The sequence below is a fragment of the Protopterus annectens genome, chromosome 4.part1, assembly GCF_019279795.1.
Source record: "Protopterus annectens isolate FY-2018-M chromosome 4.part1, PAN1.0, whole genome shotgun sequence".
NCBI classification, from domain to species: Eukaryota; Metazoa; Chordata; order Ceratodontiformes; family Protopteridae; genus Protopterus; species Protopterus annectens.
The window spans coordinates 621,742,996-621,759,380 of NC_056734.1; the positions used below are offsets into that span (position 1 = coordinate 621,742,996).

The following is a 16,385-nucleotide window of genomic DNA, read 5'->3' on the forward strand; positions in this document are numbered from 1 at the left end:
TTGTCAGTATATTCCAACAAACAACTTTGTATTCTTGACAAAATGACACATTAATATAATAATGGATAATGTCACAGTGTATACACTGATTCGTTGTAAATGAAATGATCACTTGGTACAGTTATTGTCACACAGAAATGTAACCGTTAATAACCACCAGGCACTAGCAACATCTGTGACATACAACTGCAGTGTCATAAACATCTCCATCTATAATTCTGAATGCAAGGACAGAACTCTGTTTTCTGGAGTGACCAAGATCAAATGGGTGTGACAAGGCAGCCATTATTTGTCTGTCTTATTACTTTTCTTTATTTTTCCAACAGGAATATTATATATAGTATTTTGAATGTTTACAGTTATACTGCTGTCTTGTATGAGGTTACTAATGCTTTAGTAAATGTTAACATATTGAAATATATGCAACTCCTACCAAGATTTAATCTTGATTGATTTGTTAAATGCAACAGTATTCATTTTTTTACATATTGCTTACACTCTGCTTTCCTTTAAAGTTAATTGCTATACATTCAGATGCTTTTCAGTCTGAAAATAGTTTATTTTATTTTTTACTCTGACAACAAACTACACATTGCCACTCTATGCTGCCCTGTTAGCAAATACATCAGATTTCAGTTTGTGTTGATGGAGTAGAATTAAACAGCAGCTGGAGAGAGGGTGCTGACCTGCTAGTCCGGAGGTAGGGATTCCTGTCTGCTGCTGGTAAACTGCCTTTGGAAATGAGTTTAGATCTCTACCTAGCAAGTAAACAGAGACTTAAGAAGTTAATGGCTGCATGAGATAAATTCCAGTGGGGCCAGTTTTCATGGAGACCAGGAGCATAGCTTCAGCCCAGCAATGACATACCCCCTGCCTCCTTCACCTTTCGCCTTACTGTTCTCTGACTTCCTTACTACCTTTTTAGATGAGTATTGATTAATGATTATTGGAAGGTGTTCTTATTATGGTCACTGTTTTGTTAGGATAAAGATTGCTAATTCTCATATAGTACTTAATATAGCCACATGTGGAAATGCAAGGTTACATGCTGATAAATGCTAGGACTGTTTCATAATGGTAGATTGTGATAAAGTAAAGAAGTATTTGTATTTTAACATCTGTTATGAATGTGTTAATTTATACTGTATGCCATTAGGGTCATAGGTGTTTACTAGGCTAATGACCACAAGGGCCTTTTTAAGCCTAGCCATGCATCTCAAATCTCTGACAAGTTCTGCTACCCTTGATAAGTGTAAGCATTGGCCTGGGAAATTAACCATTGACAGGTTACCTCTGTCCATTAGAGACATAGGTACCAAACCAGGGATGAATTTCCATTTTCCCATCCAATTGGCCAAGTTGCACTTGAATTGGGTTAGGGGGGAGTCTGTTCAATAGACGGGGTAGGCTATGGGATACATACCTATCTCTCCAGCAGGTCCTATTTATATAATGAAGTTGCATGCTGATAAAGGCTAGGACTGTTTCAGAATGGTAAATTGTGATATATTAAAGCAGTATTTTTATTTTAACATCTGTTATGAATGTGTTAATTTGTAGACTATGCCATTAATAAAGTTAAGGGACTCTTTAACTACATATGGCCGTTGTTCAGAAGAGATCTCATTGAGAGGCACTGCTCTGCTATATTTTAAAAATAACAGCACTGTGTGTAGAAAACGAATGCCTCTTAAATCTTGAATTAGCTTTACAGATGGCGCCCTATCAAACATGCAAGATCTGATGTATTAAATATTAATTTTGTTTAAAACACAAACAGCACATTTCAAAACTTGTTATTACACCTCTGAAGTGTTTCAGAGAGGAGTTTTACAAATGTAAAGCCTCATTATGGGCTGACACTGAAAACACTACAAAACTATATTAATATAATGAAGTGACTGTGCCATTAAAAAAAGATAAATGGTATAAAACATATATTGTCATATATTTAAAATACAGCACTGATTAGGACATCCCCTGTTGAAAAGTATCCACAAATGAAATGAATAATAAATACATATGTATTTTAATAATAATAATAATTTAATAATATGTATTTAATTATTAACATTTCAATTAACTGTTTTTCTTTCTGATTTTTTTTTTCAGTTTCTTGTGTATGGAAGCTATTTTGCGGTCATTGCTCTAATTTTCTTGATAAGAGGCATATTTATTTATACTCATCACAGATGTACAAAGAAGAAAGAGACTTCTCCTGTAGAACCTGAGATGCGTTTCTAGAGTGTCTTTAGACAGCTTAATTTTATGAGATTTTTTGCATTTTTCATTATTAATCATTTATGCATTTTATTTTAATACTGTTCCTTCATAGACTAAACACTGCTTTTTTTGCTTTTTATAAGTTTTTACTTGCTTAAAAATACTCTCATAAATTAAACCTCTGTTATTTATGTTGCCAGCCCTTGTAGTTTCATCTCTTAATCCATATTCTGTTTCTCTGCTCATGTTCTTCTATCACCCTAAATACCATTCAGACCATCTTTTATGTTGTTTTTGTAGGTGTGTTTTTTGTTTGTTTGTTTGTTTGTTTGTTTGTTTGTTTGTTTGTTTGTTTGTTTGTTTTGGCAGGTTTAATTTTTGAGTTACAGTTAATACTAACTTATTTGTTTTTGCATTGCCCTTTCCTCCATGATATTGTCTAAAAAACATGTCTAAAGAGAAACATTCTTACTTCAGCATGCATTTCCTGGAAAATACTGTAAATTTTATTTATTTTTACCACTGCTATTGCATTTTTACAATATAAGATACTGTGCAGAATATGAATTACAAATTACATTGGTATCAACATTATACTGCACAGAATGTGAAATATTTGTTCCAAACTCACATATTCAGATACTTATGTGCAAAATTAGATATACCCAGCCAATGGGGACACACTTTTCTGAAAAACTCAAGAAAATGAAAAATACTACAATCCATGATTTGTAAATTTAGTTATAACACAAATATACTTCTTTTCTCATGTGAAAAGAGGTAAAAATATCTAGAGTTGCATGTTATACAATGGTAGTTCAGCCTGAAAGTATGACAGCTTACACTGCCAATTAGCTAGATACCTGGATGGACAGGTAGGCAGACAGGAGAAACAACAGAAACACTTAGTAACACAAAAGGGCTATGGAATGTGAATCTGAGAGTGAATGTGATACTGCTATGAGTGAATATATGAATCATTTATACCTATACACAAAGTCTTAAAAGGTAGTCATTTTAATTATGAACAGGATGTTCTAAATACTAATTTCTAAGAACAGTTAATCTTTGCTTAGCCTATCCAGTATGCTGATCTCCATATTCCATATTTGTGCTGCAGACTCCAACTCAAACAACAGTCTGTTTTCCCTACCCCATCAAAGCTGCCTTATTCCTATCTCATACATCAATCTGATCTTGAATAACATCCCAGTGTTTGATCCCATAGCCTCTTTCTGATGAGCTTTCTAATCATCCAGCACAGTTTATGTGAAAAAAAAATTGTCTCTGTCCTAAGCATTATATCTACCTAAGCTAATTGCATTCTATCTTCGTATTGTGCCCTCTTGTCCTGATAAAGGATTTTGCACGCTCTGTGGATTTCTTCGATGCTTTGAATACTTGCATCACTGTTTGCATTCTTCCTCCTTGCTGTAGATATGCACACATTAAGTTAGTATTTAACTATCGCTGTTTCATTATAGGTCTTTTATTGAAAGCTGTGCACCATTACAAAAGGTTTCTAGAGCAAAGCAGTATAATCCAGAGGGGTCCTACCAACCACCTATGATAAGGGTTAAGAATTTTGTGTTTTCTACTAATGGTGTCTCTTGGTGTGCCTCTCCTTATCTGATAGCCCATCTCATTGTTTTATCACATTATATCCTTACCCTTAAGTTTATCTATAATAAGATATAATTAAGCCAACATTCCATTCGCATTTTCTGTTAATAAGCTTCCCCTCTAGTTATAAATGATTGTTTCCCAGATACATTATTTTGTATTTGGCTTCACTGAATTTAAACCGCCACATTTTAGATCATATTTTTAATCTGACTATCTCCTTTACATCCTATGTATACCATTACTGTGATTTAACCCAGAAGGATATCTTTGTGCCATCTGAAGAATGTTTTTTTACGTATTTTCATAACGTTTCTTACATAGGCACCAAAGAAGCTGGGGACAGCATCTAACCCAGTTATTACCATTGGTTTCTTTTTTGTTAGTATTTTACTAATAATACTCCCTCCCCTTCTACTTAATCTTGATCTGTCTGAGTTGTCCACTAATCTTTTGCATGGGACACTGTCAAATACCTTAAATTTTAACAGGCTACATCTACAGTCTTTTTTCTTGTCTACCATCCTGGCTAGCCATTAAAAGAATTCTAACTGGTTTGCCAAGCATGATACTCACACTGTATGTTTATGCTGCCTCTAACCCATTGCTCAACTGGATTAGAGATATTTTAATTCATTCAGCAATGAATCTGTGACTTTTCTATAAGTGAGCTCATGCTGACAGACCAGTAGCATTAAAATTCTGTCCTGCTTCTACTCTTCTGAATAGAACTCATGTATTTGTTCTTTCCAGTTTCCAGGAACCTTACCATCTTACAATGATTTGCTTCATTAGAAGTATGACCAGCTCTCCCCTAAACTATTTAAGAAATCTGTGGTGAATTCAGTGAGATATTTAGTCCACCTTTTCATTTTGGAATTTTTTCATGATCTTTTCTTCTGTAAAAGGCTTTTGATCAAAGCCCTTCCCTATATTACTTATGTCTATATATAATAATCTCCTGTCTCTTCCTTAACAAAAACTGAGTAGAAGCCTTCATTTAGTAATTCTACTTTTTTAGATCCAGTTTTACACACCCTAGTCAAATTAACCTTCGTATCTCCCCTTTCAATCATTACTCTGTTATGTAGTTATAAAATATTTTTGTGCTCCTTGACTAACTAGTAATATTTTTTTTAAGTTTTGAGCTTTGTTTATCCAACTTTGTTTCCTAATTCCATCTGTTCTAACTAGTATTATTGTCTGCCCTTCGCCTTCTGTGTATTCTTTCAGTTTTTACATGCTGTATGTTTTTTCCCTAACATTTGATGGCACATACCTGCAGTGGTGGTGGAGGTGAATAAAGACCTGAATAATTCCTCGGTGACCTGAGTTTAATTAGCAGCTCGGTGGCAGGGGAGGGCTGGTGTGCCAATCCTCAAGGGGAGGAGTGCATTCACCCAGGAGCATACACTTGTGGTCAGATTTCTCAGGAGGAAACCTGAGAAAGTGCTGGGCAGTGCTTCCTCTGGGTGGGTGGGTGGGTTGAGCATCCTGCTGATGTCAGCCTGTTACAGACATAAGAGATGGTACAGCACAGGCACCCAAGATCTTAGTAAAGAAAAACCCAAACCATCTCTGATGGCTGACTTAATGTCTCATACATTCCCCTTCACCAGTGCAAGAATTGGCCAGAAGGAGACTACTGAGTGATAGGCAGTGGGGACAAAAATCTGAAAAAAAACGCTTCCGCATTACTTGAAAACAACAGTGCTTTCTTTTGTTTCTGCTTTGAATATTTGTTTCACACGAAGGCTTTTTTTCTTCTGTACCACTGTCGTGTCGCTGTGTTGAGCTTAGCCTGAAGCACTTCCCCATTTTTTTCTGCTAAAGTAGAAACCTTCGTATTTGGTTTTCTCGTTAACTGATTGTGAGGTATTCTGATAAACACTTTTTCCTAACTAGATACTTCCATATCTGTGATTCTTTCTTCCTCCCCATTTTAGAGAAACAAATTCAAGACTATTGCCTTTCAAGTAGGTCCCATCACTGCATGACCTTTGTAAGGCATCAAGAACTGGCCTGCATCATACATGACTGATTAGGTGGCCAGAATTAACAGCTTCAATATTAAAGTCCACAACAAAAAGTATCAGACTTTCTTTCTGTCATTTCTCTTAGCACTTGCTAGTACTGAGGAGGAGCTCTTTATACATTTTTTTTCTGTATTACTGTGCTTTTTTCAGTTCCTGTTCTTACCTACAGTGACTTATCTCCTTATTTACATCTTTGCTCCATTGCTTTGACTGCTAAACCTTTTATTATTATTACTGTCTCCATTTCTTTGTAATGCTCCTTGCTTCTCATATAACTTCCACATCATGGTAAGTTTATAACCCAGATATAAATGTATGACATTTCTGTTATTGCTACTGCAGCCTCTTTTTCCACTTGCAACATTTAATCTGTGTGTGTATATATATATATATATATATATATATATATATATATATATATATATATATATATACATATATATATATATATATATATATATATATATATATATATATACATATATATATATATATTTTGTTTTTGTTTTTTTTTTTTACTTATGCTGTGGGTACTAATACCCATCACTTTCCTTTCTAATTCATGCATACTGATGTGCACATTTTCCATACTTACTACTAATTTCCTTTCATTATTTTCACTGAGGAATGTTACATCATATAGTGTATTCAGTAAATCAGATAATAAATTTGCCTAAAACTGTCATTCTGAAATTTTTATTCTTATTTTACAATATGCTAAGTACTGATAATGTAAGAAAGATCATTTTGACTAAATGAATGTTAGCAGAGATGCCATATCTTTGAACAAATATTACCATGGTTTTCATTGTGAAAATAACTGATGCATATTGTATAGTAATAAATGCAAGATATGTTTTTATAGCTTTAATGTGCTTGGAGCTCAGCTAATCTGTTTTCAAAGTAAAAATAATTTCAAACACGAACAAGTATTTTTTTACATACGAGTTCTCCTTAATGTCACATCTACATATGTCCTTTCATTGCAAATATCTACATATTTATGAGATTATAGACGATACACATATCTTTGCTTGCATTTTACAATGTCTCTAATCCCCCAAATAGCTTTGAAGACCCCTTATACATATGCAACCTGCATTCTAACAGTACTTTCCTTTCTATTTATTACAAGACCTTACTTTAATTCTGTATACCAAGACTACATGAAGATGTGCACCCAGAAATAAATGTAACTGCAAGGTATTGTAACTCTGTCACTGTACTCAGATTTGTATCTGAAAAGGGTCCCAGGACCACCCCACTCAGTGGTCACTTACTCAGTTAAGATAATCAGCAAATAAATAAATAAAATTAATACAATTCAGAAAACTTTCTAACTACAGATCATTATCAGAACTGGTCTGTTAGCTTATTTCACTTTGTTGATGCCTATATTAAGAAAATATTTGAAACAAACTAAACTGAAAAAGAAGCTATGACCTCTGGTATTTGAATTAATAGTTTCACTTTATATGAAAGTCTTGAAATGCACGTATTACATGAATGGAATCTGGGAGATTAACTCAATTATAATGCAAAAATGTTTTTTAATAAACTCTTAGAACCTTTTGTAATACACAATTCAATGGTGCCAGCTGTTTTAATATAATTGCTACAAATGATTAGAGAACATCAACATAAAAATAGAAGGATATAATACTTAGAACAGCATGGGATGGGATTTATACAGGGTTACTATGGGAAGGAAGACCTACCATGAGCAGTCAGTCTCTTGTGGTAAACCTTCCTTGTTCAGAGGTCAGCCCTCCACAGTGATTTTCCACAACTGGAAGAATCACCACATTGGGCTGTCCCACCAGCCATGCTATAGGATAACGAAGCAGTCCGAGGAAATAGATCATGTTAATTGGCTGTGCTAAACCCCAGAAATGTCTACAGTACACCATTATGCTGCTGAGTGATTCAGAGAATTGCTCAACTGCATAAATTAATACAGCTGGCCATGAAAATTAACACAGCCATAAATCAGAAATAATAAAATGCTGGAGATGTAACAAACTTATTGATACAGATTGGACACACATGATAATAGAGTGTAAGATGATGTCTTCCTTTGGGCTTGATTTTAGAATCTTCTCCCAAGTATTGTGGTCAGATAATTGTATCCTTACTGATTTTATTTAATGCCCCAATCCCAGCCACTATACCAGTCTGACAAATACCTCTTTCTTCAGTCTGTTCTAGCTATTAGTAGGAAAGGTATAACTAAAAACTGGAAATGTAAAACAGCACTCTCTTTCAGTGAATTCATTAATCTACCAAAGTTTGTTTGCAAGAAAGAATTGTCAACCATAAAAATGAGAACTATAAATGTAACCCATCAGTACATTTCCTGGCAAAAACTTAATGAACTATTAGAAAAGTATTAATGTTTAGTGTATATAAAAATTTCTTGTTAAGGACAATTGTAAATAGATATTTTTTGTCTTGTTTTGGATGTTTTGAAATCTTGTTTGACATTTGAAAATCAAATAAAAATTAAAAAAAAATTAACACAGCCAAAATGCTGCATTCTATCACCTGGAGAAGCGGGACTACAGGTAGGTAGCATTTTGGCTTTTCATGAAATTTCAACCGTTATGGAATTTAAACTCTCCTTGTCTGAGCCAAGTTAGTCATAAATAATTACTCTAACGAATTATAAAGGGTATAATTTTATTTATATATATATATATATATATATATATATATATATATATATATATATATATATACATATATGGGGGAAATAGAAACTCATAATGAAGGAAATTAATTATTCTAAGAAAAACATCAACTGCAACCCTCTCCTGCTGTGCTGACCCCATGCCCAGTATGTCTGCCAACTGAGGAAATATGTCCTTACCTCACAGCTGTTCTCACCCAGTATTTTAACTGTATCTCCACATGGCTGCTCCTCTTTGATCTTATGCAGATATTTGTCAGCTTCCAAACAAACTCATTCTCTCTGTAGTTCTGAAAAAAGTCACAAAATTCTTGATTTTATTACAGTTCTGACATTACATTACACTGCAACATCCAACAGATTAGAGTCAGCTAAAATGATTCCACAATTACATTTTAAAGGTTGCTTAACAAAGATTTATTATAAAATGTTTATACCAGCCAAATCTTCAAATTTCAACTGTCCTACATCAGGACATTAACATAACTCTTTAGATGACCCCTAAGATCCATAGTTTTAATAATGCAGTTCTGTGTCTGATTTCTATTACCCACTTACAGGATCTCAACAGTCCATTAGCCTTGAATTAAAACCACCTTTTTGCACTGGATGGCTATATCACAGATCTGTAATATTGGGCTTCAATACAGCAAGTTACTCTTGTGCCCTCTGTCCATGTGTAGCCATATTAGGGATTATTATAAGTGACCAAAGTGACTGTCCTGCTCTAGAGGCAAGGTTGCAGGTAACAAAACATTGCTATGTGTATTTCCTGTGTGTTTCTGTGACAATATTCATTTATAACTACATCCTGGACAATGGCCTACAGATGAGATACATTACAAAGTGTTAGACCCTTGCAAGTTTGCTTACGTAATGCTACTCCCAGAGCAAGGTCTCGTGTCATTTACACTCCTGCACACTTCTAACTATAATCAAGAACTGGCCAGTACAGCTGTTCCTTTCAAGACCACTTTGGGAGTTTTTAAAATGCTGCTGAAGAAACACATTGCAAGCCATACTGTCTGGTTTATTTTATCTAGCAAGGTCTGTGACTGGAATTGCCATTGTGCTACAGCAAGGGGCACGTTTTCATTACAGCTTGCTATTTCAAAATAATTCCCTTACTCACTGCTTTGTTACTGACAAAGTATTGCTCTTTGCGGTATAAAGTTCCTCTGTGTTTGAAGCTTCTACGCATCTGTCTTTAACAAGGAGAGTTTTACCTTTCTGTGTTCGAGGTGCAAGAGTTTTAAATACCCCAGATTAGACTTCTTATGGGTAACTGTCACATATGCTTCCTTATACCTATTCAGCACCAACGTAACATACTCTCTGTCACTGAATTACACTGCAAAATTACTATGTAAACTAGAGGACAAGTTTGAGCCTTTTATATGATGCTGTCAAAAATCTTTGGGGGCAGCTGGGGCATATTTTAATAAAAAGGAAGATAAAAATTTAATGATAAAAGTTCAATTTTTCTCTGCATTTGCAGGTGAGGATTCTCACCAAAAGCCCATACTTAAGTCAGTAGTAGTCAGATAGTTTACCCCTCCAACCTGCATGCACCCGGCCTTAACTGTCTTAGGGTTAAGATACGCACCAGACCCTTGTTTGGTTTTCTAGTTCTTTGCTGTTGACACAGAAATGGGTGCATCTTTTTCAGGAACCAGCACTACCTGTAAAACTGTAAAAATTAATTCTTTGTACCAATATATGGTTAAACTGCCCAAGCAGTCAGCATGGAGCATGTCTGAATGGCATTCCAGGCTTTACAATAGCATAATGCTCATTTAATTAATCCCTATCTCTGAGCTTCTTCAAAACACTTATAAAGCTCCCCAGATTTTATGAAGCTGTTAATTCTTTAGCATTTGATATTCAAATTTATAAAACAAGAGACAAGGCATTTGATATGTTGCTGCTGGCTTCATTAGCTTTATTTTCAGACCATGAGAAATGTATAGGAACAACAGACCTAGAGATACACATATCAGACTTTGAATGGGGTTAAAATCATCAATTACATACTCATGTAGGCACTTAGGTTGCCTCCACCTTTTCATAAGAAATAGTGCACCTTTTTTTGACATAGGTCCGCTAACAAATACATACCTCTACAGTTCAGGTTAAATGCCATTGCATTTTTAATAAATGTCCTCACACTCCACTTTCATATTCATTGATTAAAAAGTGCTTAATCTTTCTGAAGTAACATTCAAATCATATTAACATTTATACAAATTTTAATATTCACTGCCAAGATTTGTCAATGACACACATTATTACATTTTAGTTTATGGAATTCTCTCTTTTTAATTTCTACAAATGTTTTGGGTTTCTAATTCTGTGACAGCAATGGACTCCATTCTTGAGTGAGGGCATGATTAAAGTTCAAGAAATTAGCACTGGCTCAGTCTTTGATGTTTGCCAAGAGTGCTCTTGTTAGCACCCACAATATACCCAAAATTGCTTCCTTCTGCAGTTAATAGAGGAGTTGCATGTATTGGCAGAACATTTAAGTGCATTTAAAATTATTTTTTATTAGCCCTTTTTGCTCCTTCTACTATTGCAACTGTTTGGGTTTCTTTGCTCTAATTTCTCATTGCAAATTCTGGATTTTTATGACTTTGTATCTCCTAGTACATTGGACACCATAATCAGTGGGAGATGTTATTTCAATGTTTAATGCTACTTTTGTTCTTTTTACTTGAACTACTAGATCTGTTTTTTTTCTGTTTTCTTATATGTTTGTATTGGATGATCCCATGCGATCAGAGCATCATCATTTTCTCTAGTGTGCTGTGGTTCATGTTTCTAATGCTTCTTAGCTACTTGTAATGTTTGTACAACCCCATTCCAGTAGTCTTGCCACATTGTTGTGTATTTCAGTATTTAGACCCTCAGCTATGAGTGTATCACTCTTGGCAGCAAGATGCGCAAGTGTTTCTAGTTCTGTATTACAGAACCTGCATTTGTCTGTTTGTCTCACTTTTTCTATAGACTATATAAACAAATGCATATATAGCCCATTATTCTGTTCCACCATTAGCCTTTCATCTTTTGTCTTAAATTCACCTCTCTTTAATCATTTGTGTGCCAAATCATGGTCAATATGTGGTAGAACCTGTAGAATATCTGAAAGTAAGAGCACCTTATCAAAATGACTGCCTTATCAATCATTTTGTGGAACGTGAATGGCACTGCAGGTATGGGCAAGAAGCAGAGTACTAAACTATATTAAGAAGTGTAGGGTACAAATAGTAATGTTACAGGAGACACACTTGGCCTAAATAAGTATGTGAATTTGCCAAAGAAAGGATTTCAGAATGGTTATTCAGCAGAGTATCAGAGAACAAAGGAAGGGGGGGGGGGGTAATAATAATACCAACTGTGAGAGCGACTACAATAATGATAGAGTAGGAGAAGAAAAACAACAGCGGTAGATTTGTGCTAATAAGTGATTATTGGGAGGGAAGGAGGATTATATTGGCATGTATTTATAGTCCATATAAAACTATTAAGGAACTTCAGAGATGAAAATGTATCAGAGTGACCTAGAATGGAAAATATAACAAAGGAGGAAAGATTTCTGAAGAAACATATGAGAATATCCTGGGATGGAAGAATGAAATTACTAGCAGTAATACATAAGGAATTTACATATTACCCCCAAGGTACAAAAACTAGGTTAGACTAGACAGAAATTATATTTCACAGGGACATGGGTATTTAATTGAGTGCTTTCAAGCACATGCTATAACTATTCCAAATCATGCACCACTAAAGACTAAGATAAGAATGAAAGGTAATCAAGTAAAACTGAGACACTGGCTCGTTCCAACATATCAGTTAATAATAGAGGAATTTAAAAAAATGGGTAGTGGAAATGATTCAGAGTTGTTAGAGAAGATACAATTTTCTTCAGAAAGGATAGTGGAGGAGTGGAATAAATTGAAAATTGAATTTACAGATATTGAATTAAAAGTGAAAGAGATGGGAAAGAATTAATATGCATTATTTAGAGAGATTACCAGATGTTAAGGTATTGCAAACAAAGGGCAATCTGACAGAACAAGAAGAGGTACAAATGTTGAGCGCTAAAGGGAAAATAAATGAGTATTTGGATAATATGCATGAGTTTAGAATGGTTGTTTTAAGCAAGTATTTTTGATATCAATCCCAGACCATTAAATCTATTAGCTTGATGACATGGGCAACAGAAAATAGATAGTGATGTTACCAAATGTAGGGTGCCTATAACTAGAAAAAAAAAACAGAGACCCTATCCAAGTATTGGATATATTTCAGAAGATCTATGAAAATCTGTATAAAGCAAAGGAATGGAGAATCCAAGAAAAGATGGAGGGGATGAGATAAAAATGATGTATAATGAGACAACAGGGATGTCTCCAGGAACAGACAGTAATCCTGTGGAAGGTTGGAAGTTAGGAGGAAAGAATAAGAAAAAGATCCGGAAGCTTATATTTAATATTTTAAAACCAGGAACAGTAGCAGCATTTTGGAAGAAAGCTGTAGATGCTGTACTGCCCAAAGAGGGCAGAGACCCTTCAAACATAACTTGATATAAAGCAATTTCAATTTTTGAACCATGATTTTTTAGAGTATTTATGTCTATACTAGCTAACAAAATCTTTAAGATGACAGATCTGGATCAAAGCGGTTATGTGGAGGGCAAGCAATTATTCGACAACATGCAAAGAATGCACACTTAATCCACATCTTCAGAAACTAATTTATTACAAACTTTTAACACTTTTGACTGACATGAACTAGGACTTTATCAGAAAAAGATATATATTTAAGCATGAACTTACACAGTCTCCAAGTAAAATCAGCTAAGTATAGCCATATGATCAAACAAATAAAACATTAATAACGTACTAAAATATTTAGAACATGTAAAGTATTCAATGCATTATAGAATCATCTGCTACATTGTAAAAACAGTTAAAATCTTATTTGATACCATGCAAACTTAAAAGATACACAAATATAAAAATACAAAAAACAACTGCATTATTTATTTATTTAGCCATAAAATCTATTCAGAGCTTAGTGGCCTTCAGCTTCAATGTATTAGCAATGGATACCCTCACATCTACATCTGTAAACTTTGTGGCATCTAATCTAAGCTACCACATTAGTTCCCTATATTCCAGCCTTGCCTTCCATGGGCTGCCCCTGATGTTAACTGGCACCCTTCCCATTATGAAAAACAAAAATCTTTTAAAATCAACACAAGTTCTTGTGCATTTATATAAAGCATTATTTGCATGTTTTCTCCTAATGTAATAAATATATTCTTTTGTTCACTTAAACAAGTGTCTCTCAGTTTTTCTTATGTATAACATTTCACATGACCACTTAGGCCACTCCAGCTGTCTTACAATCATATTTTCCATACAAGGAATTGTTCTATTATAACATTCTACCATCACATATGGGTTATCATTAATATATGGGTACCACTTGCATCTCCCACAGTTCAACATTCGTCAATTTCTACAAAAACAAACCCAACTGCAGCAACCAAACAAAACTGTAAAACTGTAAAATTCCCCAAAGCAGGCAGAAGACAGCTCGATATACAGCTAAATCCAAAAACTTGATGAACCAGCAAGTAATCGTACCAAAAAACTTTATTGCAGAGAAAGAAAGTTAGCACTTTCATGGTAATACCATACCGCTTCTTCAGACAAACATGAATGGGGACAGAATAACTTATATACAAATGACATCCCCCCCGGATTCACGAATCCTCCGTGTAAGACTTAATAAGTCTTACTCGAAGGTTGCAGTTGAATGGTATGATGTCAGCGTGCCATGAATATTCATGAGGGCACGCTGACTCAACCGTAAGTCTTACACGGACCGGGTAGGAAAGCAGGGGGTGTGTCCGACTGCCGAGCAGTCTAAATGGCCACGCCCCTGCAAGGTTTGGAAAAGGAAAATGAAAGTACACAAGAGCGAGTCCGCTTAAATGTCCTTGTACCAAACGCCACACTCCCTGACATTGTAAACCCCCATCACAGTTATGAAAAGTAAAAAATTAATTTTATTTTTTTAAAATTCCCAAGATAGCTGCCCGTATTTGCGAGTGTGTGTGCGGGTGTGCCCATTGCTTAGCTGTAGTTAGCAATTCCGACATGGAAGAGCATAAGAAAGAATGTTTATGCAAATCACACCAAATAGCAATAGCGTAATGGTAGAGCATTCGCACAAAGAAGAGGCATTCACAGTTCAATTCCCACCACTCCCCTTCTTATTTATGTTTTAAATCAGTACATGGAATAATACCTGACACATATGATTAAAATATCAGTAAAAAGCACTGAAATGGCCAATGTATCAGTGGACAAAATGTTAAATTTTTAAAGGATCCTGATATATAATTGCTTGCAGTTAAGCAGCGCTTTACCCAGTGCAATAGAGTTGCCCATAGTTTAATAGCGCTTTACCCAGTGCAATAGAGGTGCCCATAGTTTAATAGTGCTTTACCCAGTGCAATAGAGTTGCCCAAAGTTTAAGAGCACTTTACCCAGCACAATAGAGGTGCCCATAGCGAAATAGTGCTTTAACCAGCGCAATGTGTTTGCGCGGACGTGCACGCCGCACCAACCAGGGCACCGTAGGGCACCGTGGAGCAACGTAGAGCAAAGTTGCTTAAATGCAGCCACACCCCCTAGCCTGTCTGGACAGTATGAAAATAAAATGAATGACAAGGTTCGAACCCAGGACTCTGTGCATCATAATCAAAGCACAGAACCACTAAGCCATGACAACTTAGAAGAAACAGCCACTGTTAACATACATATACTTAGTAATGGTAGATTAACCATTACTAAGCAGGTCTGCAGTCAGCCGAGAATTTTCAAAAAAGGCCAATCACAAAAAAGTGCGGGAAATGCGGCATATTTAAGCCCCATAGGCGGGAATACTCACCATAACTGATTGTAGCTCACATCTGCAGTTAGAATGGCTGGTGCTGGAGATGGTACATGCTTCCAAGCGCAACATTGGGACATCGAGGAGTCGAAATACATGGTTTGGCTCCTTGTCCACTGTCATAAGTCAAGACTCCTGCAGGGCCAGTTCCAAGGGACGGAGTACAAGGCAGAGGCTTGGAACCGGTTAGCTCATGACCTCACCAGTGTCACAGGCATTCCTCGGACTGGTGAGCAGGTCCGTCACCACCATGCAGACCTGAAGAGACAGAAGCAGGACCGCCAGAACCAATGGATACAGGAGGCCTGTGGAATGCAGGATGCCCCACAACTGAGTAGGTAGCCATGGAATGCAGTATGTAGGAATTGATAATTGATTCTGTATAACAGATAGGTATATCTCAATATCCCTTAATTTACTTTACAGCTGCAGGTGACCGTGCTGCGAATCAGCAAGCATATGCAGATAGGCTGCTAAGGCTGTGCCACCAGGCAGGTTAGTGATTATTCTGCATGTATTGTTATATAAAATAGGGGAGAGAGCATGAAATAAAGTGTTGTAGTCCAATAATATAGCCATAAATGACCTGAATAAGTCCTCTGCATGTACTGTCAGATAAAAAAGTCAGAGAGCAAGAAAAAGAGTGTAGTAACCCATTACGAAAGGTAACATATGTCCGGAATAATATCTCTGCAGGTACTGTCATATAAAATAAGTGAGTGAGCCTGAAAAAGAGTGTTCTAACCTATTAATAATGGTATAATATGTCTTGAATATGTCTTCCATATGCACCGTTATAACAAATAAAGGAGTGAGCCTGTGGAAAAGTGTGTAATGTCATT

At 35.5% G+C, this 16,385-nt stretch overlaps 1 protein-coding gene across 1 annotated transcript in view; it reads left to right on the forward strand.

Annotated features, from left to right (window-relative positions):
• Positions 1-2,422, forward strand: part of SLC19A3 (solute carrier family 19 member 3) — a 163,928-nt gene extending 161,506 nt beyond the window's left edge. The window contains exon 5 of the mRNA XM_044070920.1: positions 2,113-2,422. Within this exon, the coding sequence (XP_043926855.1) occupies positions 2,113-2,244 (132 nt within the window). The 3' untranslated portion in view covers positions 2,245-2,422. The remainder of the gene's footprint in view (positions 1-2,112) is intronic.
• Positions 2,423-16,385: the final 13,963 nt, after the last annotated feature.